Source organism: Pelophylax lessonae (assembly GCF_965119305.1).
Source record: "Pelophylax lessonae genome assembly, chromosome: 1".
NCBI lineage: Eukaryota > Metazoa > Chordata > Amphibia > Anura > Ranidae > Pelophylax > Pelophylax lessonae.
The window spans coordinates 427,373,538-427,397,909 of NC_138768.1; the positions used below are offsets into that span (position 1 = coordinate 427,373,538).

At 43.3% G+C, this 24,372-nt stretch overlaps 1 protein-coding gene across 1 annotated transcript in view; it reads left to right on the forward strand.

The window, feature by feature from the left end:
- MUSK (muscle associated receptor tyrosine kinase) overlaps positions 1 to 24,372 on the forward strand; it is a 245,538-nt gene that overhangs the window by 131,137 nt on the left and 90,029 nt on the right. The window contains 1 exon segment of the mRNA XM_082255087.1: positions 22,219 to 22,394. Within this exon segment, the coding sequence (XP_082111213.1) occupies positions 22,219 to 22,394 (176 nt within the window).

Here is a 24,372-nt window from a genome sequence, read left to right on the forward strand (position 1 = left end):
ATCTGATGTGCGGATGCGAGTTCAGCCATACACTTTGTATGGCTGAATTCGCACTGTATCCGCACCAAACACGCACATGAGGCTTTTTTTGAGCCGCAGTAGAGTCGGATCGCATAGTGGTTAACACTTGTGCGATAGGATACTGTGCGTACTTGCAGATCGCACTGCGATATGTGATCGCAACTGGGGGTGTCGTTAACTTTTAATTGACTCCCCCTGCATATCGCATATGGCAGTGTGAACTGCCAGATGTGCGGATGCGATGCGGGAACACGCTGCATATTCGCAGCGTTCCCGCATCGCAGAAGTGTGAACCGGCACTTAAAGTCAGCAGATACATGTAGCTGTCAGGTAACTTATACAGTAAACATTTTTCTTAGTATCCCGCTGGGAAGCAACTCTTTACATCAGTTCGGAAAGTCCTTCTTGTGGCATCAAAACAGCTATTTCAAATGTCACCAGTAGCCAAAACAAGAAGCCTTTAAGAAGAAGAAGAATGAATGTAATTATGAGGGCATTTATATTTTAATGTTGACAGCTGCTGTTTGACCTTCATGAAATGAGGTGTTGATGTCAGTCATCGGCACAGTGGGCTGACTTCCATAAGCTGCTCACCTAGCTGGTAAATAAAGCACAAATGATTTATATAGCAAAACCATTTCACACTTCACTGCATTCACTTTGGAGTGCTGAAATTAATGGTTCTCCCATGCAAGAAACCTAGCCCCTGACCGGGCCCTTCCCACTGATCCCAGGGCCCTTTACTTCCATCGTGGGACCCTTTATTAGGGTCCTGCAGGGGCCACCTACTTGCCATCTTGGGGTCCCCCCACAGTGGGGGAACGCCAGAACCCAGTTGCAAGTGCAATATTTGCAACCCTGGTAGTTCCATCGCTGGTGTCAGTAGTTTTTTTATTTTTGTTGTTTTTATCTTTTAATATGTTTTACCATTTATTTTAGTTTTAGTATTTTTTACCAATTTATTTTTTATTATTTTTTAGGACCCCCGTTGGAGGGCTTTGGTGATATATCAGGGGTCTAAACAGACCCCTGATGTCTCACTTTCTAGACAGAGAAAGGGACTGAGGGCAGATTTATCAGTCCCTTTTTCTGCAGACTAAGCTGCACAGAATAGAAGAACAGGAATAGCTCTGTACAGAGCTTCCTGTTCATTTATAAACTGAGACATAGTAAACACAGTTTACTCTGCCCCAGCTATGAATGAAAAAAAAAAAAAACTTTCTACCGATTATTCATTAGGACAAGAAAAGGGACCGGTAAATGACACATTTACTGGCTCTTTCCCCCCTCTCCATCCTGGCAAATCCCCCGCAGCACCCGAGAGAGGGAAACCCAGGAGCACTGCGGGAGTACCAGGGAAGGAAACAGGAGCCCAGGAAAGCAGGATAGGGATAGGGAGGCAGTGAGAGTGGCATGTAGAGGTGTTGATGCCCTCCATTTCCCTCCTGTAGCCCCTGAATGTCTGCAGGAGGTAAAGGAGAAGTGGGCAATTAGCGGCAACATGGAGGGATCTGTTCCTCTACATGCCGCTGCCCCTGCTGCCCTTTTATCCAGGCAAACAAGGGGGGCCACACGGGCCCCCTGAAGCATGGGGCCAGGCTTCAATAGCGACCCCTGTATGTACACCCCTGTGCCATCATCTTCCTTCCTAAGTTATCAGGAATCAGCTGCCTCTTCCTGGTTCTTCAAGCTGCCTCTTGATGACATGGCCTCAGATCCTTTTTCCAGCGCTGTGTGGAAGCTGAAGCAGGGTTCTTGTCATTCTTGCCTAGATGGGATGAGCGGCAGGGGATAGGGTGGACTGTGAATTAAAAAAAGAGAAACAAACACATTTCATAATATTGCTATGGTAGTTAAGGAGATGGCAGTTGTAAACTATGAACAACTCAATCCCAGCTGTAAAAAGTAGGTTCCAGAGTGCTCCATTTCCAAGTTAGGTGATCAAATTAGGTGACTATGAACATGACTTGTTAGATCACTTGACCCAAAGCAGTCCTACACATAACATGAAATTAGAATGGGTCCTGTTTTTTTATAGCTGACAAGTACATGGATGGAGGTTACTGAGTCATATAAACAGTAAATCCGCATGCAGCATGGTGAAGATCCTGGATACAAATATGCTTGCTGTCAACTAATTTCACTAATGCATTCAAATGAGTGTACAGGCCTCTGAAATCAAATCAGACAAATAATTATTCTCAGGACCTGCAAGAGGGTGAGACACTAAGCCAGGCAGGTTTACATAAATCAAGTCTTACTTTGGTCTGACTTTCATGCAACTTCAGTGCCATAGACTTCAATGTTAACCCTCAGAAGTTGCATGAAAGTCATACCAAATCGTTATACTATGCAACTTGTGTGCAACAGTTGTCCATTAAAACTGGCCAAAGCCAAAGTCGTATCCATGTTGCACCCATCCAAAGTTGTGTCAAAGATGCATCAAAGTTGCACCAAAGTTGCATCAAAGTTGCACCAAAGTTGCACTCCAAAGTCGGTGCAACTTTGGAGTCGTACAAGTGTGAAAAGGGCCTAAGAGATGCCTATGAGCTGGGATGTGGGGCAGACAGGAGTCTTGTTATAGAAATCCTAAATGTGTGAGGATCATAGCCATGTGGAGATGTCTATTATTGTAATGCAGTTGATTAGGGTTCATATTTTCTAGTGTATCCTTTGTATATCTCAAGAGTAATTCTTCTGCAATGTTACTGTTATCTTTCTATCCAGTTTAAAGTGTTACTAAACCCCGGACCCTGCATTCACTATATCTGGTCCCCCACAGTACACAGAACATAGAAATGCAATTATTTTAGTCAATATAAACAGTTAAATACCTTTTCTCATCAGCAGTGTATAGCAGTCGTGTGACTTCTCTCAGTGTCTGGTTAAAGTTTGTAGGAGGCGTTTTCATTTTACTCTGACTGTCCTATGAGACTGCAAGACCACTGACCCTCTGTCTGGACAGTGCTGATTGGCCCTGTGCAAGTCACATGCACCCTCCCAAAAAAAAAAACTCTGTAGGAATACACACCAAACTGAGCATGTGCAGAGTGCTTCCAAGGCTCTGTATTATCAGGAGATGGATTGGGGACAGTGGAAGAAGGGGAGAATCAGAGAAGATAGGATCAAACAGCCTTTTTTCACATTGCAGAGGATTAACCCCTTAGGTTCCACAGTGAGTATAACAAGCATGTGTAGCACCCTTGTCTTTATGCAAGGTTGCTGTTAAATTTAGTTTGCTGAGCCTTACTTAGCTTGGCTGTAATTATTCTGTGATTTAATTGGACTTCCCTTCTTAATCTGTTTGACTGTGTTTCTCTTTTCCGTCAGTAGGTGGCACTGTAGCCTCTGGCACTAGAGTGAGAATTACAGTTAAACAAACTGTTAATGTCCATGTGTCCCTCAACCAATCACAGTGTCACTACGGCATTGTGGGGGATCTTATTTAAAGGATGGGAGGTCCAATGATCGGTCTCTTCCTGCCCGGACCCCCCTTGGGGGAGGGTGTGTGCTGCTGTTGCTGCTGACTAGGCCTGAAGCCTGAGGCCTAGTCAGAATACCTGGGATTCTGCTGAGGAGAGCCAGCGACCCACAAGGGAAAGATCATCCACAGACATCCAGTAACCTGTGTGAGTAACCTGCTTGTATCTTATGGAGGACAGCTGTCCAGACAGTACAGACCACCACAAAAAGGGATTGTGTCTAGTGGAGAGAAGATGTCTCCCAGATCAATCTGAAGCTCCTGGATACCTAATAATTCTCAAGGTCTGCTATCCTGTACCGCTGTCTGAATAACCTGTCTTTTGCAATAGGAGTCTGCCTAATAGACTGTTCTTAAAGGGTGTCCTGGACCCTACCCCTCTCTCCCCCAGTTTATTCTTGTCCTGTTGAGGAGAAATAAACTATTCTTTTACTTCAGCATAAAAGTGACTGGCGCCCAACCTTTATTTTACCTGCATCACTACCCACCATGCCTGACAATCCACACCCACAGGAGGTATGTAGCCCTCTCTGCCTCTGAAGGTCATCACTAGGCCCTAGGGGGTTCTGGGGGTCTGCTACACATGCTTTACTGCATACTGTATACAGATTGATTTTACTGGTGTGGGTTTAGTAACTCTTTAATCTGCTATAGAGGTCCTTGAAGTGCTAGGTGCTTTTGTTCCTATAGCATAGACAATGAACTGGACGCTTACTGGGACAGGGAATATTGTAAACAGTGGTAGGTATAATGTAAAGTGATCTGCAATATGCTGTTGCAAAATAAATACAGTTAATAATTAAAATGCAGTGCAGATTTGTAGCCCTGTATTTTACTGAAAGCAGGAGGGAAGCTTATATGTCTTCTATGGGTAAATAGCATCAGACCTTAATGTATTCGGTTTTGAAGCAAGTCAAACTTTTTTGATGTATTGCCAGCTTATATAATAGCGTGGTTTTGCTGTGAAGTTGACATAACTTTAATAACTAAACCTTTGGAATTGTAATACTGACTGAAGAGCTTGCTCTGTACTAGATAAATCTTGGCTTAAGAGGCTTCCTTGGCAGTAACAACAAATTCAGACAGAAGCCATCAAAGCACTGGAGATAAAAATCCATCATGAAATCCATATTGCATGCTGTGAGAAGATCAATATTTTTTTCAGTGCATATTTTTAAGTAGAATTGTGGATGATTGATCCTGACCTCTGGGCCTTGTAATATACTTGGCATAGTGAACACCGGCTTTCCATAACCTTTACTAGGAATTCCATCAGTCACCCGCAGTTTTAGAATTACACTGCTTGCCACAGAAGCTGGCATGGTCCAGCACGTGCATTATTAATATCAACAAATCTTTATGTAACAATTTATTCCTGTTGTCACTGTGATGAGCCTAGTTTGTTGCTGTCACTCTGTCTGGATTTTCCAGGGTGTGATAAATGTGGCTCTTGGGTGTGAATTATGTATGAGAGCAGTTTGTTCTGCACAAGATTAACAGGTTGAAGTTATTTCCTTGACTTTATCACACTGGAGAGAAATAAGGAAATGACCTGGGATATTATTTGAGGAATAAAGAATCTGCACTGGCTTGTTTATTACCTCAGCTAGGAACAGAAACCCACTGATGTTTAAGTAAAATAAAGATAGAACTTTGGGTAAACTATATTTAATTGGGGTTGATGATTTTTTTGGTCCCCATTATTGTGCATCTCAGCGGGGTTCGGGAGCCCAGCTGGATTTAGTTATAACATAAAATTAGGTAAACTGCAGAAATACTTTTTTCTTAGGGATTAGAAGATTTTTATTATTGTAGCACTGCCCCCTTGATGACTGCTGAATTCCACACCTTCGGGTCCCCCTGGGTTACCATTAGCAATTTCAGCATGCACAGATGAACACTTTACTTCTTGGCTCAGTCAATGATCAGTCCAGGGGTTTGTAGTTGTTTTTGGTGTTTTATTTAAATTAGGGATGGGAGAAGGGAATAGTGGGATACTCTAAATTAACTATTCACAATGCAGAGTACTCCTACTTCTGACGATGCAGCCAGGCTGCTGTTTCACCCTGCCACTAGGTGAATTTGGATTAAGTCTCTATGCAGATGACTTTATGGACTAGATTATCTTCAGGATACTCTCCTAGTATCCCCTTTCGCTTGAAACAGTGACACCCGTCCTCTTACTATCCTACACTGGGGTGACCCCCCTCAGGTCAGGCCCCTAGACACGATCCCCTGTACTCACGATACTGTTTTTCTAGGGTCTCCAGTGTCTCTCCCCCTTTAGTCAGCTCTTCTTGACCTCTGGGTTCAGTTCTGTTCCTCTGGTCCCCAGGCCGACCTCCTGCGACCACGTGCCATCACTACAGAGGAGGAGGCAGCAGCCTCCCTCCCTCTGGGGCCCTGCTCACCAGCCAAAGATCCTGCAGCACATGTGCTCCTGGATTTTATACAGTATGCATAATGCACCGAGACAGCCTGTCTCTACCAATCCCCAGGACTGTATCAAAGCCTATGTATCCATTGGTCAGGTTTCCTCCCACTGTCCAATATGCCTCCCTATTGGACCAGTGTGAAACACTCTCTAGACCCAATGAATGACATACTGAGCACACTGAGCAGACCTAACTCACAGATCCTGCTCTTTGGTAGGCAGAACGCAATATAGATTTGCCTGCTGCTCCTCTGATAGGCAGACAGAGCCGAAAACTATACTATCTCACTAGCACCTACCTAGGAGGGTGGTACACTATCATAAAGTTCATTACAAATTATGTTTTTACATAAAGTTGTACCACAGCCAGGTGATTGAATGTTACAGGTGTGGGGTGATCTTGGGCTGAGAAAAAAAAAAGAGAAAACATGTCCAAGAGGGCCAGAATATGTTAAATGAGAAGTATTGCCAATGCTTTTTTGGCCATACTTCTCTTGTGGGTCATAGAAGTTCACTTACTTTTGCTCTGCTGTGACTCAGAATCAACTCTTGTCATAGAGTCTCTCCATAATATCAGGATCCACCCTGTTGACTGATTAACAGCTGGCTCTGATTCTCAGCAGGTGGCTAAGAGCTTAAGCCAGCTGCACTGACCCCCTATCCAGCCAAGCGCTCCAGTAAGCGCTGAGGTGGCAGAGCGGAGAGCGGTAACTGACACCCACTACCCTCTGCTCTGAGAAGACAGAAAGCTGTATGAGCAGCATCATGTGATTGCTAAATTCCCTGGCTTAGAACAGCTGCGGCCACAACACGCAGATGCCGCATCGAGGTGAGTATGTATGTTTGTTTTTTATTTATCCCATACATTATCCCACCTTTAAAGCTATACAAATCAAGGAGCAAGCGTTCTATACACTGCCAAGTGCAAAAATGTCTCACTCACCCAGCGCTAAAATGAACTAATGGAACACCTTATTTAAAACACACCCCTGAAGGGTGAAAGCTGCTGCTATACTGGTAAAAACTGGAAAGGAGGTGCAACAAATGAAGATTATGTAAATCGATCTGTAACACTAGCAGCGCTAAAAACATATAAATGACATATGCTTAAATCATATGGCTGGAACAATTCCAATTAAGTCTATAGCAACAAAAGTCCATCTGTGGTTAACAAGTCCTGTTGATATAAAGGTAGGCGTACAACCAAAATGCAGTCCCATGAACCAGTGCAATGGAAAAGAGTGCGGCTAATACCAATATCAGTGTGCCACCACCAGCCGTGATCACCCGTCAGATGGGAAACTCACCGGATCAAGGACAGAAACAGGCATATAATGTTAAAGCTGGCTCCTCCACTCAGATCCGCAGCCGCCTCCACCTGGCTCTTAACTTGTGAGACCCAACTTATAGTACTCGTGTCACCATGTGGATGTAAGCATAATAAGGGGGTACATAGTGTAATTCTGTATAGATGCTTTATTGAAAAAAACAACCCCCGTTCCCCACACATATGTACTCACAATGTACAAGAATCAATCAGGCATATACCACTGAATGAGAGCGTCCATCCACCTCTGTCGTTTCAAAACCGGCCGCTTTGGCGCCAAGCAAGCCGGATCCGACAGTGCGGCGTGGCGTCCTCCATTGCTAGGCGACCGCGCACTCACGTCTGACGCGTTTCATCATCAAAGACTTCCACAGAGGGCGTTGTTTTTTTCAATAAAGCATCTATACAGAATTACGCCAGGTGGAGGCGGCTGCGGATCTGAGTGGAGGAGCCAGCTTTAACATTATTTGCCTGTTTCTGTCCTTGATCCGGTGAGTTTCCCATCTGACGGGTGATCACGGCTGGTGGTGGCACACTGATATTGGTATTAGCCGCACTCTTTTCCATTGCACTGGTTCATGGGACTGCATTTTGGTTGTACGCCTACCTTTATATCAACAGGACTTGTTAACCACAGATGGACTTTTGTTGCTATACCTTTAAAGCTATGCTTACTTTTCAGAACTTACAACTAATGTGCAACATATTTAGCTAAGCAAATATGTGCTGCAAAATATCAACAATAACAATTCTGAACCCAACATACGAAGTTCCAAATTACTGACATTGAAATTCCTGCATTTAAATCAACTCTGATTTGGTCTAGACCAGTTCAGATAGCAGAAGCTTAAAGGGGTGAGAGCAATAAATGTGGTTTATGGAAATTATTCTTAAAGAAAAGGTCTCCCAAAAATGTTCAAACTTTTATTTAACCCCCAGAAAATTAAGTGCATGTAGCACTTTGTCCTGTTTTAATCCATCCTGTAGTTGACATTTTGCCCTCTACTGTCTGACCACACTGCTAGATATGATATAGAAATTTGAATGACAGCACTGGTCTTTGGCAGCAGGGGCCACTGTAGGGACAAGCACTGCCATTCACCACAGAAAACAAAGCCTGTGTGGCTGTGTGATTTATCTACTGCTGCTTGTAAATATACATGTCATACATGGGACCAACCCCAACAACACCAACTGTTTATTCATCATAACATTAAAACATTACTTACCACTGCAGAGCTGTGTAATCCATTTGCTGGGGCTGTGCATGCTTATAAAGCAGATCTTTTATTATTATGAATAAACCAGCAGCTCTGTCAGAGATGTGTGATAGAGCTGCCACAGGCCTGCACATACCTCCCAACTGTCCCTGATTCTGCAGGAACGTCCTGAGAGTTCAAGTTCAAGTAAATTCTGGGGTTTCCGCGGTTCTGGGCTGTAGTAAGCACACTGGTGGCTGTTTTCTGGAATCTGCATTTTACTTTAACAATTGAGTGGATGTCAACATCTAATCACTGTTTAATTTATTTATTGTAATATTATACTTTTATTATATTATTTTTGTTTCTTGCACTTTAATGTGGATTCTGCCTATTAGTTTGTTAATTGAGTGAACATCATATTTCTATCACTGGGGACACTGTTTCAAATTTATTTTTTTCTGCATGAATTTTGGATTTGGATAAGAGCATTTATTTATTTTAAGATATGGTTATATATTTTGGGTCACAATACTATATTGGGATACCTCCCAACCATCCCGGATTTGGCAGGCCTGTTCTGGATTTCATAGAAATCTCAGGGACCTGCCGATCCAGACTGAGTCCCGCAGCCCAGTGCCTTAACTGGTTCCACTAACCCCCTGTTCTGATCCTGGGCCCCCTGGGTTTTAATTACCCTGCAGATCCAGCTCTCCTTCTCTTCCTACTGCTGGCTGTACTGCATGGTAATCGGTTCCCATATATGCACCCAGTCCCCCCCCCCTTCCCTGCCGCTCTTATTACCACCACCCCCTCTCTGATCACCTTGTTTCCACTCCAGCAGTGCTCTGTCTGGGGTGCCCCGAGGGGAGCCAGGATTGTTCCCTCCCAGCTATGACAATTTAGCCACAACCACTTTTTAACCATGCCCACTTTTAGCTGAGATGTGCTACGCATGCCACAGGTCACTATCCCCCATGTTGGAATGGTTTGGCCTGTGTTTTTACTGGCAGCCAGCAGCTCAATCACACAGCCCTACAGCACTGATTTTTCATTCATAAGAGTAAAAGAACAGTAATCATACAAAGGGGGGCTTAGTGCTGGCTGTGCCTCCCCCCAGAAGAATACCCTTAGAGTGGGCTTTAGACTAGGGAGGTGCTACAGCCAGTGCTAACACATATAAAGAGGTGCTTTAAACCCACAATGGGGCCATATGCGAGAGTGGGAAAATAAATAAAGTTTGCACATTTTCCTGACAGTTCTTCTTTAAAAATTAATCTTCTCTGACATCAGCTCCACCCTTCATTATTTCAAAAAATCGATTCATAATAGATAATTGGCTATTCATTCTTTCATACATTCAGCTGAAGGGAACAACATGAACACAGGTGAAAATGTTACAACTGTAGCATAAATACAACTTTGCTATGTGCTCTTTCTGTTGAAGCATAAGTCTAAAGTGCTGTATAAGTAAAAAGTCAACTTTGTCCTAATCAGTGATACTATGCATTTATTTTTTTCCTGTAAGAACTGCAACTGTGCAATGATTGATTAAGCAGTAATAAGTTCTGGCAAGATTGACCCTGAACAACATACCAGCCCTTCAGACCTGTGAGGATAGATACAAGTGTCTCATGTCATTGACGTCATATGACATTTTCAGAGCACACTCAAGGACTTTGCATATCTTATGGGTATTTAATGAAAAAGGGCATTGCACACAACATTGTTGTATAAATAGTTATGTAAATACCATGCCTTGCTATGGAGAAGTTACTCAATACGCAATTAACGATTCCTAGCATACCTAAACAAATTCTATTTATCTATTTATCCATCTGTTACCTTTTACCCTTGAAACTTGTTCTCCCCATATTCAATGCAAAAGACTATATTCCTGTGATATTTTGGTTTTAATATTTTCAATAACCATTTGGCAATAGAAAGTATTTTTTTGCATGGTATGAATCAGTAGCTGTTATAAGAAAAACTTTTAGAATGTTGTGGTACATAAAAGACATCCATCTAGGAAATGCCTATTTATCAATCTTATCAAGAAAAACGTCTTTCCAGAAAACTGTTTTATTTGATAGGAAGAAAGTTCAAGGGCTTAGAAATTGTTGATTGTAGAAATAGAGCTCTTTATAATGCAGATGTTCTTTTGTAGTTGCCATAAAATTTCACATGCTAACCTGAACCACCAGTTCTGTGCTGATAAGAACCACAGGCTTACCCTGGGACTCATTGTTGCATTTACCTAGAAGTCTTTTCTACTTTTGTAAGGCGGGATTTGCACTGGATGGTTTTAAAGGCAAAATACAGTAGCTTTTGGGTCAATTTATTTTTCATTTTTATATAGTTTATAGGCATTTTGCGATACATGCATTTGCACTTAAACTGATATCTTGGATGTTTTATTTCAATAATTTTATAAAATATAAAAAAATAAAACTGTGCTTATGGCCTTAACAACTTGAGAAAACATATAAGAAAAGCAGTTAGTAAAAATATAGGATATATCTATGGCACCAAAATGTAAAAAATAGTGCAGTGCTAATTTTAAAAGTCACATTACCATATTCAGCAATTTATTGATAAGATATCAATCTCATCTCCCAATGTAGGAACTCCCCTGAAGAAAATACAAGGCTTATCTGGCAAGAGAGCTTCTATCACCTTATCATTTTTTTTTAAACAGACCAGTGTTTCTTGAAAATGTTTTTGATAGCATAATGCTGGATGGAAAAAGAAATCATCATAGACCAAGAAAAATATTCTTGTTTGGTCTGTGTATTTCTTTTAATATCTGTCATAAGTGTATCCCTATCAAACACTGGACTGTTTAAAAAAATGATTGCATCCTCTGCAGGGGAGCTTCTTCCTAGAGAGATAAGTTTGCTCAAAATATAGTAAATACACATACCAGACCTACCATTTTTTCAGAATTTAAAAGTTTTTTTCCCCTATAAGAGGTATAACAGGTCAATTATTTAGGAAATAGTAGAGTCACCTCATTTCAGTCTACAGCCAGCTCCAGATCACATTCCATAATATAATTTATTTCCTGTGCCACAAAAAATGTTGTTTATTTATTGCAGTGCCCGTGCAGGCTGCAATATGTGGGTAGGACCACCAGAGCCCTTCATGTGCATTTGAATGAACACATGGCAAACAAAAGGAGAGGGTTCAGGGGTCACAGTGTTTCAAAACATTATGCCCTGTTACATAACTATGATTCCACTGGAACTCTCTTTATTGGTATTGATGAATTTGTATCCGCTTGGAGATGTTGTTCCATAAAAAGGGAGATATCCAGGTGAGAAACCAAGTCGATTTATGATTTAGGGGTTTCTCCTATTTTGGTTTAAATATAGAGTGGGAGGTGAATGTGTTTATTAGCAATAGTTGAATGTTCTGTTCCTCTTTTCCATAGTACTATTTTGACATATTTTTTCCTCTGCGGTGTTACATATTAATATTGTTAATGCATTTACAAAGTTTAAAATTTTTATGTAGTTATTAATCACTTATTTATTTAGGATTTTTTTGTCATGCAGATTGTAAAGATCTCCAATGACGGTGGAGGTTTTTGTAAAATTAGACAAGGGATATCAAAATACAGGTTTTTAATACTTTTAAACAGTGCATGGGAGTTTAGAGTACACATTTAAGATGTTGGCAGTTTATCTTCCTGACCACAAGATGGTGCTTTGTAGGTTAATTGACAACAAATTCCACTTGGGACCATTTCTGGTTTGCTTTCTGTATTCCTTCCTCCCCCGCTGCAAATGTATATAATCTGTGGTATAGCGGCACCACTGAGCCCCTGATTATGTAATTTTTGAAGAAACACATAGAATGGAGTCGGAGGCTGTGATGTCACCACACATGCATAAATTCGTGAGTTGCATCTTGGGAATTGTAGTTTATTTGGCAAGGATTATGTCTGCTTGAATGTAAGTGTTTTAGTGTTTTTAACCTTTTTAAATCAAATCAGTCCTCGGATTTTACACTATTTCAAATGTGGGGCTCTTCTTTCTCTTTCCATCTGTGCGGCCTTTTATGGAGATTGTGAAGAGGATTGAATGCCTCCTATACCTGCTGTGGCTATGTTGTCATTTGTCCATTAGGCTCTTTTTGACTTTCCATGAGTTGGGGGTCAAACTTTTGGTATGCCTTTTAGTGTATTAGTGTGGGGTGGAGCACAGTGGAGTGGTGGAGATTTACTTTTGTTGCACTTTGATTGCACGTGCCTTCAATCATATGGACTTCTTTTACCATTAATACATGGACTGTTTTTTTATCCACATTTGTTTATACTGTGTAAAATATTGCGTAAAATTATTAGAATGTGTCCAAAACATGATGCACCTATCTTTCATTTTTTATTTGTTAGGGACCTTGCTACAAGTCAGGGAGGAATTTACTAAAACTGGAGCATGCAAAATCTGGTACGGCTCTGCATAGAAACCAATCAGCTTCCAGATTTTATTTTCAAAGTGTAATTGAACAAGCTGAAGTTAGAAACAAATTGGCTATCATGCACAGCTGCACCAAATTCTGAGCGCTCCAGTTTTAGTAAATCCCCGGTGTTTTAATTAGAAATTGCAGCATTTTGACCACTAGCCATTGCTGAAAAGACACAAATCAGGTAAAACTGTGCAAAAATGGACGCAAAGGACTTTGTCATGAAGTGGGAAGATTACTGCGTTTCTGAAAAAAAAAATCCTATATTTTTAATGTAAATATAAAATTTTTTTGATAAACAAAATTACATTTGCTACAAAATCATTTTATTTTTAAGTTTAGTGATTTTGTAATCTTTAGGTTCCATGTACACGGGACGTTGTAAATGGCCGTTTAGGAGCAGTTTGGCGTTTTTTTTAGAAGCCCCTGAACCCATCTACATTTTATCTTATCTGTCCATGTACACAGGGTCGTTTACAGTCATTTGCAGGCAGTTGAGTTCAGGGACATTTTTTGGAACGCAATTATTTGCATTCGAACGTGTGTTTCCTGGCGTTTCAAACGCAGAAACGCGGCTGAACATGACCTTGGTCCCCCCAGGTTCCAAACCAGGCCCTTTGGGTCCGGCATGGAATTTGAGGGTAGCCCCACGCCGCATGGGGTCCTCCCCAAAATCCATACCAGACCCTTATCCGAGCATGCAGCCTGGTAGGGCAGGAAGGGGGAGGGGACGAGCGAGCAGCCCCGACCCCCCCCTGGACCATACCAGGCCACATGCCCTCAACATGGGGGGGTGTTGGTGCTTTGGGGCAGGGGGAGCTCTACACCCCCCACCTCAAAGCACTTTGCCCCCATGTTGATGAGGACAAGGGCCTCTTCCCCACAACCACAACCCACCGGATGAAGATTTTTAATAAACTTTCCAAAACGTCTCCTGTCGTTATTTACACACACTGCCTTTTATGGGGTGAATGGGTAGGGGTACAGTGTACCACATACCCATTCACATAGGGAGGGGGTCCAGGATCTGGGGGGCCCCCTTGTTAAAGGGGGCTTCCAGATTCTGATGAGCCCCCTGCCCGCAGACCCCCACAACCACCGGCCAGAGTTGTGGGGAAGAGGCCCTTGTCCTCATCAACATGGGGGCAAGGTGCTTTGAGGTGGGGGGTGCAGAGCTCCCCCTGCCCCAAAGCACCAACACCCCCCCCCATGTTGAGGGCATGTGGCCTGGTATGGTCCAGGGGGGGTCGGGCCGCTCGCTCGTCCCCTCCCCCATCCTGCCCTACCGGGCTGCATGCTCGGATAAGGGTCTGGTATGGATTCTGGGGGGGACCCCACGCCGTTTTTTCATGGGGCTACCCTCAAATTCCATGCCGGACCCGAAGGGCCTGGTTTGGAACCTGGGGGGGGCCCCATGCCGTTTTTTTCCCATTTTTGGCGTAGAGTTCCCCCTTAAGATTCTCACAGCGCAAGTCATCCTGATCCGACTTGCGGTGCGACTTCCGTTCAAATCAATAGGCTCCCATAGAGAACCATTGATTTTGAATGGAGGCAGAAAAAACGCTGCTAAAAGCAACGTGGCCAAACGTGCAATAACACCAATGGAAAAAGCTACTGAAAGCACGTTTGACAGCTGCTTTTTCCCGACGTCAGAACTGGCTTTGCAGCACGTTTTTTCTAATGTCCCGTGTACATGGAGCCTTATACATTTGTAAGAGGGAGCCTCAAAGACTTGAGGAAGTATTGAAAGTGTATTTTCTCTATCTGGATTTTGAAATAAATTAAAGCAGCACCTTAGAAGCATGTAATTTCCTGCTGTTGTCTGCACTTTAGCAGCAGTACCTAATTTGTTCACCCATACTGTCTTTAGGGAACTCCAGCCACTCCAATATATTTTGGGCTGGCTTACCTAAAGCATTTACTTCAAATTAAGCCATAATTTATTCTTTGGCTTATACAGTATGAAGACTTTGACCTATTTGTCGCAAAATGTAATTTATTCTTGTTCAGCCAGTCTATTGTAAATTTACTGGCGTTTGTAAGATACCTGTAATATTGTCTGGCATATACACTTCTAGAAAAAAAAATATAATGTAAGTTTTCAGAAAATATTATCTAAGTATTTATCTTACTCCTTTCTGCTAACAAAGCCTGATTATAGTTGGTTAGTTTTTCTTTTGTTAAAGTAATGTAGGTGGACTTCCGGTTCCGGCGCCAGATGTGAGGGAGGAGAAAGTAGCGGCTCCGGGCACATCGGCTTGTAAATCCGCACATATTGCCCGCTCGGTGAGTCTGCGGCCACCCCCGCTACCACTGGCACCTAGGGGAGCATCTCATGGACAAATATCTGGTCCACAGACCTTCCGCCGCCCCCCCCCCCCCCCTCCGACTGCACGGACTGTTCTCCCGCTGCCTCACAGCCAGGCAAGATGGCGGAGGGCGTGGCTCAGCTCCCCAGCCAGCCTCCACAGGGGATTAGTTATGCTGCTGTAGTGGCCACTTCCCCATCATCCAGCGCTTTGTCACCCGATCATTATGCAGGCATTGCTCAAGCTGTAGCAGCTCTGCTGTCACCAACAATTACTGAAGCTGTTGACAAGGCTATGGCTGCTGGCATTGCCCAGATCAGAAAGGATCTGGGTGAACATGCATTGCGCCTCACTGACCTGGAGAGCAGGGTGACAGAAATTGAGGAGGAAATGCAGGCTTCTTTCCACAATGAGAAGCAATCTAAGCAAACACAGCAATACCTATTGGACAAGGTGGATGACCTGGAAAACAGGTCACGCAAAAATAACCTGCGCATAATAGGTCTCCCGGAATCTTATGGCGCTGATTCCCTGATGGAACTGTGTTCTCGGCGCGTCCCCCAGGCCTTGGGACTCACCGCTCCCTGCGTTGTTGAACGTGCACACCGAGGGGGTCTCATCTAATGAAAGGCGCACTCCACGACCGGTGATAGTGAAATACCTGAATTTTGCTGACAGGAATAATTTGATGAAATCCTATCGCAATTCAAAAGCCTTGCAAGTTGACGGTCATAAGTTGTTACTGTTCGCAGATTATTCACAAGTGGCCTCCCGCCGCCGCAAGGCCCTACAACCAATCTGCAATGCTCACTCTGGCATATCCCGCGACTCTACGGTTCACAGACCCGACAGGCCTCTCTAAGTCTTTCACCCATCCTGATGAAGCCTGGGACTACCTGAACTCCCACCTGCGACTGCCGATGGACACTTCCGCGCCGCCTGCACAGCTATCCGACAGGCATCAGCATCCCAGGGACCAACGGAGCCCCCGCAAGGAACCGGCTAAAAAGCTGCGACTCACTGACCTCTCTTGGAAATACAATCCTGCATCATCCCCAATATGGTTGCAACTCCGGTCATAGTTCCATCAATATTGTAATACTCATCACTGGGAGCCACTGATGACATTGCCCAGATTTATTTTCACATACCTGTACTATTCCTAGTGGATCTATTACCCCTCTACTCACCGACAGGTTGTGACTCTCATCTTGGATGGCATGCTCCCGTTTAGTACCCCTCCACTGATCTACATTGATGGCTATATTTATTTGCTCAGGTTCCTGTTTGCTTATTTGATGCCTTCTACCTGATTGTTTTTCTTTACTTTTTTCACCTCCTCACAGGGTGCTACCGTGGATCGTCTGCTCCTTTACAGCCAGCTGTGGTCGCCCTGATGGTGATGGCGCTGTCTGCGCTGGGACACCATCTACACCTTCATCTAACTGTGGGTGGGACTGCGGACACACCGTTTGGGCTTGAGCCTTGACCTTCCCCGGTAGCGCTGCTGTTGGCGGTTATCACATGTGGGAAGAAGTGAAGTTCATGCTTCCACGGACACATAAGTGTCATTGCACTGCTTTGTATTGTTTAGTTTTCATTGTACAGGTTTTGCCAATTCACCTTCCACCACCCCCTATTTCCATGCACCATCACCCAATCCTTTTCTATACGTCCACACTTACAACGCTATGCAGCCATGATCATTCCACATTAAACAATTTAACTCTACAATATCAGTACCATTGCATATTCCTAGCCCACGATTATGGAACGTGAAAGGCCCACGTTCCCCCCATAAACGAATGGCGGTTCTTCGCCATCTGAAACGGCTCCGAGCAGACATTGCGGTCCTTCAAGAGACTCATCTCTCTGAACAAGATTTTAAGCGTATGAGGAAACTTTGGGTTGGTCAGGTTTTGGGATCACCCGCAATTTAGGGGAAAGCGGGCGTTCTTGTCCTCATCCACAAACGCTTCCCCTGCACAATCCTCTCTTCCCACACAGATACAGATGGTAGGTTCATTGCTGTCACTCTATCCTCGGGTCAGAAGGAGTGGGTTCTGGCTACTACGTATGCCCCCAACTCACCATCAAAACAATACTTCCAAGATATGGCTTCTCAATTGGCACCTTACCTTCATGTCCCCCTAGTTTTTGCGGGTGATATGAACACGGTCATGGATGAAAGGGAAGATAGGTCACGTCCAACACCTTACCAACCAACGGCTCGGTTCCCCCACCCCAGATACCTGGCCGATTTTGCAGAACATGTCCAACTCACTGACGTATGGCGCCTCCTGCACCCCACGGGACGGGACTTCACGTTTTTCTCAAACCCACACAAATCCCTTTCACGTATAGACTATTTCTTTTCGAACTCCCTTTTACAGCCTTTAATCACAGACTCCACAATTCACAACCAGGCAAATTGCTGTCCAAATTATGCAAAGGCTCCTTCGCCCCCACACACATCACAGCACTGAAATCTAGTGCAGGAACCTTGACCACATTACCGACGGAAATAGCCGAATCTCTCTCCAACTTCTTCTCTTACCTATACAATCTGGAGAGCCATGACACCCAAGCTGCCGAGTCTTGGCTGGCCTCCGTAACCCTCCCCACCATTGCGGAGGACCAACTTTCCTCCCTGAAAGCCCCAATTTCGTTAGATGAAATCCGATCCACCATAGCACGATTGCCCCCAGGAAAAGCGTCCGGACCCGACGGCTTCACCTCTGACTTTTACAAAGCGTTGGTTGATACCATAGCACCGACCCTTCAATCCCTTTACCAACACATTCTGGAGGGTCATCCTTACTTCCCTACGGGTCTCCAAGCACACGTCAAATTGATACCAAAACCTGGCAAGGATTCAACCGAACCAGGCTCCTACCGCCCCATCTCACTCCTGAATCTAGACGGTAAAATATTATCCAAAGTAATAGCCAATAGGCTTGCCCCAACATGCCTACCTTGATCCATCCTGCCCAGGCGGGTTTCACCTCTGTCAGATCAGCCACGGCCAATATCAGAAAAGTACTGGCGGCCCTGGAGGCATCCCAAGCTAACCCCTTATCCGACATGGCAATTATTTCCCTAGATGCTGAAAAAGCCTTCGATAGGGTGGACATTGATTGGCTCCATCTGGTCCTGCAACGTTTTGGTTTCCGGAACCCCTTTGTCCACCTTATCAAAGCCATGTACACAAACCCCTCCGCCTGTGTTGTGGCCAACGGCCTTGTTTTCGCACCGTTCTCTCTACTCCGGGGAACCAGACAGGGATGCCCACTATGACCTCTATTATTCAATTTAGCTCTTGAGCCCCTTGCTAGGCACATTCTAAACTACCCCGACCTCCATGGTATTCGCATAGGAGACTCAGACTTACGCATAGCCCTTTTTGCTGATGATATACTTATCTTTACATCTGACCCTGCCAGGGATTCCAAATTAGTTTATGAGATCTTTAATGACTTCCGTCTCTTTTCGGGCCTAAAAATTAACTTCTCTAAAAGCGAACTCCTTCCACTTCCCCACACCACACACAACCCTTGGCCCTTCACACCTCTCTTCACTATAGCTAAGACTTCTATCACATACTTGGGTATCAAAATTGGACGCGCTCCTTCTTTATACCACCTGAATATTCCTCCTACTATTTCTAAAATAATTTTGACATTGGACACGTGAATGGGCCTTCCCCTCTCCCTCTTCGGTAGATGTCATCTGTATAAGATGGTAGGCTTCCCTAAATTGCTGTATCCTCTTCAAACGATTCCACTTTTGGTAAGACATGCTGACATGCAGAAACAAACTAAAGCTGTCACCGCCTTCCTATGGCAAGGCAGGAGGCCTCGTATTGCCCTTCAGAAATTGGATCTGCCGAGGAGGGAGGGTGGGGTGGCGCTCCTCAACGCCCGCCTTTACAACCTTGCATGTGTATTTAGAGTGGGCCTGGATTGGATTGGCAAAACTTTCAGGTATTCTAATCTCTTACTTGAATCACACCAGACCTCACCCTACGACCTTACAGCCATCCTACATTGTAAATACGGGGATCTACCGTCTGCATTGAAGAACAATGTTCTTATCCGGGACACCAACATAGCATGGAGGGAAATACACTGCAAAACTCGTTCATCTCCTACCATGTCTCGCCATCTACCTATTTGTGGACATCATCTTTTCACACAGGCACAGCGTTATCTTCCATTCAGGGACTGGCACACCCAGAACCTCCACTGCTTCGCACAGCTGTTTGAGCCCGTCCTGGGTACCCCTTTACCCACCTCAGTGATTATGGAGCGTTTTCACCTTCCCAAGGTTCACACTCTGGGGGTCATACAAGCTGTTAGCTTTGTGGTCAAATCCTGCCCTGACCCTTTACTCCGGTTCCAACATACCTTGGTCGACAAGTTTCTGGAACAGGGCCCCCATAAAATTTCGGATATATACAAAACCCTCTTGTCTATCCCATCTATCAGCAAATCCTCTTTTCACACCTCTACCTGGGACAAAGACTTCCCTAACCCCAACGCCCACTCGCTTATCTTGACAGGTTACCTGGCCACCCACAAGGCCATCACTAATGAGTTTTGGCGGGAATAACAGTTCAAGATTGTGCACCGCAGCTATGTACCGTACTCCAGGAACGCTCAAAACCCCCACTTGACCTGTTGCCCACTTTGCAATCCTTCAAAACCTACCCTCGCTCACCGACTCTGGTCATGTCCACGCATCTCTACCTTTTGGGACTCGGTTGAATCTTACATCAATACTATAACGGGCCTGACACCCCTGAACGACCCTTACACGCTTCTGTTTGGAAACCTGGACTTCCCCCTCACCAGACTTCCTAGGAGACAATGTTTCCTCATCAAAAAGCATAAAACATGGCTCTTGACCTGCTATATGATAGTCAGGAGGGCTATCCTGGCCAAATGGATACGTGATTCCCCCCCATCAATCGCTGACGTAATTTCGGGCCTGCAACAACTCCACGCCAGGGAAGCCTTCGAGCTAAAAACTTCCTCTTCTCCCAATCTTGACAAGTTCAATTGCAAGTGGAACTCTTTTATGCGCACACTCCCATCTGCCAGTTAACTATGGATACCCAGCAGCTCCAACATTAGCCTCAGTACCTTTCCAATTTGAGTTACCGCCTGTTTGAAAGCTACCACAAAACTAGACAACACTTACCTCATCAACTATATCTACACCGCAGCTCTTGGCACTTGCTGATCTCTTGATCTTTCAACCAGCTGGAAATCCTGTTACCCAGTGCTCCTACAGATCGGAACTCCTCCTCTAACCACATGGTCTCTGGGGATGCGGGCTAATACACAGGTTCTTCCTCCGAATCACTTATATAAACTCAAGAACTTAGTATGCTGTGATCTATTTTACTGCTATTTAAATGCGCTGATCTGCTTTCATGTGATGGTGTCCATCCTCCCTTCCCTCCTTCCCCTTCCCCTCACACCCTTCCTCACCCCCCACTCCACCTCATTACCTCCCCTCTCCCATCCCTCCCCCCCCAATACTCTACTGCTAGTTTGCAATGCATTGTTCTATGGACTTTTACCTCCCCTCAGGCTATCGCACTCGGACTACGGACTCGGACTACGGCCCCACTTCTGCGAGGCCTGATTGGGATCCCAGCTTTGATCCACCTATTGATGTTATGATTGACTTGTTGCCACTTGTTGTATATTATGCATTGCTTCGCTTGTGACAGATTCTGTTCATCTGTTGAAAAAATCAATAAAGTATGTTTAAAAAAAAAAAAAGGTAATGTGAATTTGAAATTGTTTATGCCCTGAGAGGCTGGCCTTCTCCTTTCTATCTTCCTCAACCCTCAATTTGACGATTAGGCTCATCTGAACTGAACAACAAATAGATAGTTACAGAGGTGAAGGAGTCTAGTGCTCATATAAGTGGAGAATACTGAATATGTTGGACTAAGGCATGTGCAGACTCCCAAGCCTGCAAAACATTCTAGCTACTTCTTTACATTACAAATAGAAAGGGTTGCTTTAAATACATGTGCACATTTTAATATGAGTATTAAAGACTTGATAAAAACTGCCATCCACTGTACTATGCTATAACATTGTAACTTTCATTTTATTTATGTGTTTTGCAGAGGAGATTTTACTTTCGGCTCTATGTGTGAGGCTGGGTGCACTATAATACATATAAAAGACATTTTTTAACATCCTTCATGAAAACCTATTGGTAAGAGCTATATGAGACAGAGCTGTAGAAATATCCATGCAGCTTAAGATACAGGAAAGAGTGCTCAAAGAGAAGAAGTAAAAAATTTAATAGGGACAACAACCGACAATATTTGCAATTTACTTTATAAAACTTAATAGTGCTGATTTCATAAAATGGCTCCAAGCTACCTATTAGTGTTGATATTGAAACTTAAATGAGTGGAGAAAACACTAAAGTTTTGTATATATACTACAGTAAACCCCCCTCCATTGCGGGGGGTTACGTTCCGGACCCAGCCACGAAAAGTGAAATTCCGCGAAATAGAAAAACCCTATTAAAATGCATTGTAGGCATGTTTATTTTACTGTCACTGTACGTGTAGAAGCATTTTAAGGTCTTTAAACACACTTTTAAAACAATAGAAACTTATTTAAACACATAAAAGATACTGAGAGACATAGCAAGAGCTATGGAAAACACAAAAATATTTCATTTTTAATGATTTATATAGTAAAATAACATTACAAAAAAAAACGCGAATTACCGGGACCGCAAAAACTGAACCGCGATGGAGCGGGGGATTACTGTATGTGGGTTTAGTATCATGAACCGAATATTAAGGTGGGTGCAGAGATATTTTTTTAATCTAACACTACAGTACAAGCCCATGTGGCTGGTAAAGCATACTTCCCTATTTTTTATTTTTCTTGTTTCTTTTTTCTGGTTTGCCTTTGTACATTATATCTCCTGTTTTTCAGAGAACACTGTCTTGCTGTCAAAGATCTTTATTGCTTCAAAGAATGGCTTTCCATGGAGGAGAATTCCCGCAAGGGAATTTATAAGAATGGCTTAATGTTGCTGACACTTCCAGACTGTGAGAAACTTCCCAGCATGCAGAAGAGTCCAAGGTCTTGCATTAGGATCCCTTATTTTGGTAAGATGTTAATGTAGATTTCCGGCATTTTTTTATATGTATTTTTAATTCTTGCCATCTTACCAAATAAAGATGCCAGGGAGCTACATTTAATAATTTAGCTGTCTTTAGATTTTGTGTACTTAAGTTGGCTATGCAGAGCCAGATTTGTTCAAAAAGGAACATATGCAAACAGCTGTGTAGTGCAGGGGACTATGTGACTAGATATAAATTAAAGTGATTGTTTAGGTAGGTAGTGTCCATAATACTCTTCATTTGCAAGAATTTTCCTTATTTCAATTTCCAGATGAAGGCTGTCAGACAATATAAGATGTTAGGGGAAATCTCCCCTCACTCCAGCGGGAACAAACACACTATTTAAAGGCTGACTGAGGATCTGTGCTTTCCCACTCAATCTAGATAAAGGTTGTGCTTAGGATGGGGCTTTTAATGCAGTATATTAAATTATCATATTGTAAAGTGTGTCCAGCTTTTGAAACAAAATAGAAGTGTACTATGCTTGGCAGAAACGTAGCAATACATATTTTAGAGTTATTAAAAGTTTTGTGAAGAAATTATAGCTTAATGACTAACTGCACACTACTGGCTGCAATGCATTTCCCCATTGCCAGTAAATTCAAGTTTGGACCTGCCTGCAGTGTGTTTCTCAAGGTTCATTTTACAGATATCTATTAAGAAACAGTGCAAATTTTTGCAGTTAATGTACAGGTGACATGCCCAGATAGGAATGTAGCTGTTGGATGTGCTTACTATATATTAACTGCAGCCAGGTATGCAGCATTTCCCACTCACGGTAGGCACAGGTGTCACCAAAATCATGCAAAAGCAAGTACTGCACATATTAATTTGGACATAACTTCATGCAAGATTTTATTGCACTGAGGATCCTTATTTAAGCATTTTAGATTTCATTTTAAAATATAATGGATGAAGGTGTTTCAGTGCTCAAAGTTAAGAATTTTTTTTCTATCCCTCACACCCCTTCTTCAATTTACCAGTAATAGGTTTGTGGAAAATATACCCCAACTCAACAATAACGATGATAAACTGGCTGAAATTTGATTCACCTAGAGTTTGGCAAAATGATAAAAAGTTTAGCAAAAGGCAAACTTTGAGGCAAATTGCAATTAATTCAATGGATGAATTTTGATGAATTTAGATGGTTTAGGCTCCATTGGGGCTGCTGCTCAAGCTACTGCGAAAAATAGCACGAGAAGCTATTTTTCGCAGTAGTATTTTTACCTACTATGAGGGATCTTTGCCAATGCAAAAAGTGAACATAAAAAAGTAGAGTGTAGGAGGGACCATTTCATATGGCTTCCCTTTCAACCTCAGGTTTAGGGGATGCATCAAAGCTGTACAGCACCCTTTTTCTTTGAATCATATTACATAAAAACGTGTGTAAAGGTGTGCTTTTATCAAATAGTAGTAGGGCCTGCTTCGACTGGCAGAGGTAGCAGTGGCAAAATATCTAAATGCAAAGTGGGAGGCCACAGGGGGATGTCTTAATAGAAATATTCAAATTAAAGCCCTAAGGTATGGGTGGGTAAAAATGAAGTAGAGACCCATAGCTTGAAGGCACAGCTCAATTTTTGACAGAACTGCACTTTCCTATTTCTAAGAAATGGCAAACGTTGGGTGGTCGCCCCCAGTATCACAAGAGTGAGTGTGTTTAATAATTCAAAAGTTTTGCATGCTAAGTGTGTTCTCTCTTTCCCAGTCCCAGTAACATTGACCTTAGACACTGCTGAGATAGGAGGAGATAGAATGCACTGCAGTACTGGGGAAAGCACCCATTATCTGCCTTGTCCTGAAAATAAGCTATGTCTACCAGGCTTCACTGGTAACAGAAAAGGCTACAGGTATGGCAATTGTATTAAAAAATAATTTTACAAATGTCACAGTGCATTTTAAACTACTATGTTCCTTTGTCTGCTTGGGGCAGTTTGTTTAGGTGAACCTAACCTTTACATTTGAT